Source organism: Centruroides sculpturatus, unplaced genomic scaffold, assembly GCF_000671375.1.
Source record: "Centruroides sculpturatus isolate CEXI.00-Female unplaced genomic scaffold, Cexi_2.0 scaffold1231, whole genome shotgun sequence".
NCBI classification, from domain to species: domain Eukaryota; kingdom Metazoa; phylum Arthropoda; class Arachnida; order Scorpiones; family Buthidae; genus Centruroides; species Centruroides sculpturatus.
The window spans coordinates 151863-156371 of record NW_019386116.1 but is presented as its reverse complement, the minus strand read 5'-3'; the positions used below and the strand labels follow the sequence as shown (position 1 = coordinate 156371).

The 4509-nt window shown below is 36.0% G+C and overlaps 1 protein-coding gene across 1 annotated transcript; it reads right to left on the bottom strand.

Annotated features, from left to right (window-relative positions):
• Positions 1 to 2352: 2352 nt before the first annotated feature.
• On the bottom strand, positions 2353 to 3747 carry LOC111613678. Its single transcript, XM_023355022.1, has one exon. The coding sequence runs from the start codon at positions 3745 to 3747 to the stop codon at positions 2353 to 2355; it is 1395 nt and encodes a 464-aa protein (XP_023210790.1).
• Positions 3748 to 4509: the final 762 nt, after the last annotated feature.

Here is a 4509-nt window from a genome sequence, read left to right as displayed (position 1 = left end):
TTTTTCAAATTACGAATTTTTGTTTGATCACAAGCAATAGCTAATCCGTATTTATATTTAAGAAAAAAAACAAAAGAAATCGAACTCGAATCACAAGACCAAAACTGATGTCTTTTTATGCATTTTAGTAATTTGAAATTTTAAAATACGTCATTCGAAATTCTTCATGTAACGGTTTAGAATAATTTATTCGAATTTATACAGAAATAAATGCATTTCGTATGTCATGTATTCTAAGATATATTTTAATAAATTTTCATTTAGTATTGTCAAGCGCAATGCAGGTGTACGAAATCGATAAAAATCTCTTCTTACGTACAATTTTAGTCAGTAAGAAAGATGCTATTCCTCTCGAAATAATGTTAGATGAAACTGATATTTCATTCCACGTATGTTTAGAAATAGGATATGGGTCAAAACCTATCTATCCTATCCATATAATAATGCATGTTTAAACATTATATTTGCAATACTTTCTCATAGTGCCATATCAGGTTTTCCTGACCTCGGATACACCCGGCGCAGAGTAGCAAGTAGTTAATAATACGCCAAGGTGTTACTAGGAAGGTTACTATCCAGAGTGGTTTCCCGTTGCCTTCTATGATGCGCGATGTTACGCGAGGGGAAAGAATGTTTTCCGGTAGGACTTTTATGGGGAACTGGCCTCCTATTTAGTCGTTATCGGCAAGGAGAAAACCCGGAAAACTCCAAGTAGCCAGCCTGTTTGATCGCGGCGCGAACCCACGACCGAACTCCCTGTGTTAAGGGTACGAAGACCACTCTGCCTCTAGTGAGCATATTTGCAACAACTGTCTTTAAAATACGCAACAGACGGTAATGTAAAAAAGTAAGTTAAAAAAACGGAAACACTAGACTTTTTTTAAACTTAAAGTTGGCGGTGGTCGAAATAAGTTTCAGAACCTGTAATGTAAAGTAATATACCATAAAGAACAAAGCTCACCTGTAGCTGAATGGATTAAGTATAAATCATCGAACATTCGTAGTCACTGGTTTGCGCCTTGCTAATAATAGATAAGTGAAATTTTCTAGTTTTCCTTCGTGTACTGAACCTTATACATTAATAAAGACCCAATATCGAGTAGAATATCTCCACTTTTAATTAAATCAGCTCTTCTATGGCTGATTTGCTGTATTGCATTGTCTTAACTTCTCAATCAACTACCAATTTTGGCATTTTTATCCTCTCAGCTACTGGTGATCGGCCTTCATATTAAATGTAAAAAAAACCTGAAAATTTCAATTTTATTTATTAATGAGGTATTGAATGATTTTACATGATCTTTAAAATTAAAGCAAGTTTGCAATTAATACATTTTATAAAATTTTTGTGAATATACAAACAATGTATTTCGAGGATATGGAATATAAACATATTTTGCTATAAAATAGATACCTAAACTAAACACTAATTTGGAAAAAAGACGACAAAGTAAATTACATTATGCTAAACAGTAAAAAATGTTTTATGAAAATTTTAATAATAAAATAACTTCATTTTATCAAATTAAAAGACGAAAATACTTTAAGCCACATTTATAAAAGTTCAAATTATAAAGAGTAAGATTGTTTCAGCTTTGGCAATAATAAAAAGTACAAAAAGATATTCTACTGGCGTAGTATTTAGTCTATGTTTATGTGCTTATATATGGCCCAAGAGAATTGTGAATAAACAGTGTTGAAAAAATTAGAGATTTTTTCAACAATCTTCTGTCACAGTTCACAATCTTTTCAATCTTCTGTCACAGTTCACAATCTTTTCAATCTTCTGTCACAGTCAACAATTGCAGAAGTCTTACATGGAGATCCTCAGAGTTAGTCACACAATTTGAATTCTGTTTAATAATTGTAAGAAAGATCATGAGTTTTGATATTGTTTAAAGATATAATTTTATCATAATTATAAAAATATTATTAATTCTAACAATTATATTCTATTCTATTGCCAGCCAAATGGTTGAAAAGAATTAAGTTATCTTCGTGCGGAAATGGAATTATTGAATGCGAAGCGTGTGATTGAGATCACACGACAGACAACTGCACACATAATACATACATACATAATTATTTTATTAAGGTACTGATAAGTACATACCTTGGCCCCGCTTTTGGCATTACCAAGGAGAGAATACAATAATATATTATATACAATCATTTGATATTAAAAAGGACAATAATATTACATAATTTTAAGTTATCTAGGACGGCAGTATCACATGTATATGATAGTAGAGACGCGTGTAGGAGTCCATGGAGTTACATGGAGATAAAATAAGTGACTGAAAAGAGCAGCCAAAATGACACAGAACATAATAAGAAGAATGGTATGAGGAGTTAAAGGAAAGTTTGTTTGTTATTAATATAGCTGATTTGTTTGCTGATCCTTTCGAAGGCAGTATAGGTATTTTTTGTGGTCCATATGTCAGTTGGCCTGCAGGGCCAGTTGATGCCTTGCTCATGCAGGACGATTTGTAATTCAGTCCTTTCTCTTGCGAAGATAGGACAATGGAAGAGGTAGTGCAAAGATCCATCCTCTATGTCGCACGTTGGGCATAGCTTCGAAGTGCTATGGTGAAATCTCTCCAAGTAAGTAGCGTACCTGCCACGATTTGTTAGTATCTGGGAGTTATAATGGTTCGGGTTGTACCAATTATTTTCCAAAAATTCCTCAATATTAGGGATAAAAGTATAAGTAATATGGTCACTTTGTAGGTCCCACCTTGTCTGCCATTGTCGAATTGTATCCGTTCTTAGTATGTTATTGATTGTATGTCTACTAATCTTGCTGTATGCTATGGGCAGTGTGTCATCAACTGCCGCTTCCTTTGCGAGTAGGTCTGCTCTCTCATTTCCCCGTTCGCCATGATGGGCTTTGATCCATTGAATGTCATACCTGTTTGTAGAGAAATATATCATTTTCCTTATTGTTTCTGCTAATAGATGCAGATTACTGTTTTTGATCAGTTGTAGTGAGGAGAGTGAGTCAGTAAGGATCTTTATATTATGATTGTTATATGTAGAGTTAGTATAATCAATAGCCATCTTAATGGCCCACATCTCGGCCTGAAAGATATTGCAGTCGCTTTGTAGACGAAATTTGCAGTGTTTAATTTCCATATTGTCCTCGTATAAAACATAACTGCAGCCTACACAGTTGTCATGTTTAGAACCATCTGTGTAAATTTGTAAAGTATCGCCGTTAGCATGTATACCTTTGTCAAAGATAGTATTCCATGGTGGTAAGGTATTACTTATCTGTGAGGGCCATTCTACATCCTGATAGGTTATTTCACGAGTAGTCGTTATCATGTTATCACCTCTTTTAATCCTATAAAGCTTTTGTCTTTGAGTGATAATAAGGTCGAGTGGTGGTTTCCTGGTGATGATTTGCAAACAGGTATTGCTTGTGGTACGGTAAGCCTTGGAAATTAAGAGTAGGGCTCTTCTTTGAGACGATATCAGTTTTCTTTTAGGATGGACCTTGGCACTTGCCCATCCCCAAGTGCCACAGGCATAGGTAATTGTAGGTATGAGGATCCTGTCATATATAATAGATATAGTCTTGGATGTGAGTCCCCATTTTTGCTTCGCAATATGAGAAAAAGCCTGGCAGATAAGACCAGTTCGTCCTGTTATATAGTCAATGTGGCTGTCCCAGGACAGCCTGAAGTCCAAAACAACACCCAAGTATTTTATAGTTTTCTCCACTTTAATGGTGATCCCATTCATTTTTAAGAGGGGGGTCTTAGGTATAGATTGTTTTTTCTTGGCTTGTTAAATACAATAGACTTGGTTTTCTTGGTATTAAAATTGAGCTTATGTTGTTCACCCCACTTGTAAACATTGTGTAGAAGTGCGTTGCCTTTCGCTTCCAGTTCTGCTCTTGATCTGCCTTCTAAAAGCATAATAACGTCATCAGCATACGCTACGCAGTATGCTTGCCCAAAGTTGTTGTTCAGGAATTTGTCAAACATAACGTTCCATAGTAATGGTCCGCAGACAGATCCCTGTGGGCACCCTCTCGTTATATTCTTTTGAATTTTGTGAATGCCATATTGAAAAATGGCCTGCCTTTCCTGGAAGTAATCAATGAAGAGACTCAGCAGGTTTTTAGGGCAGTCGATGTTGCGAAGTTGATGTGTCACTAGGGGCCACCAGGCGCTGTCAAATGCCTTGGAAATATCAAGGCTGACCCCCAGGACATACTTGTTGTTTTTTAATAATTCCTGTATATATGATACTGTTTTGTCAATGGCATCCTCAGCCGACCTTTGCTGTCTGAAACCATATTGGGCGTTACTGAGGTATCCTTTGTTTTCTATGTGCCAATTGAGTCTTCTAGCGATGAGTTTCTCGAGTACCTTTCCCAAGATTGGCAGTAGTGAAATAGGCCTGCTCTCTACAGCTGACCCAGGCTTTGGCACAGGGATAACTTTGGCAGTTTTCCATGCAGTGGGGAAAATCGAGTTGTTGAGGCATGTATTGTATAGG

Bases quoted from the DNA above. Each gene is read 5' to 3' on its own strand.
- LOC111613678 (XM_023355022.1), bottom strand. From the start codon at position 3,747: ATGAATGGGATCACCATTAAAGTGGAGAAAACTATAAAATACTTGGGT.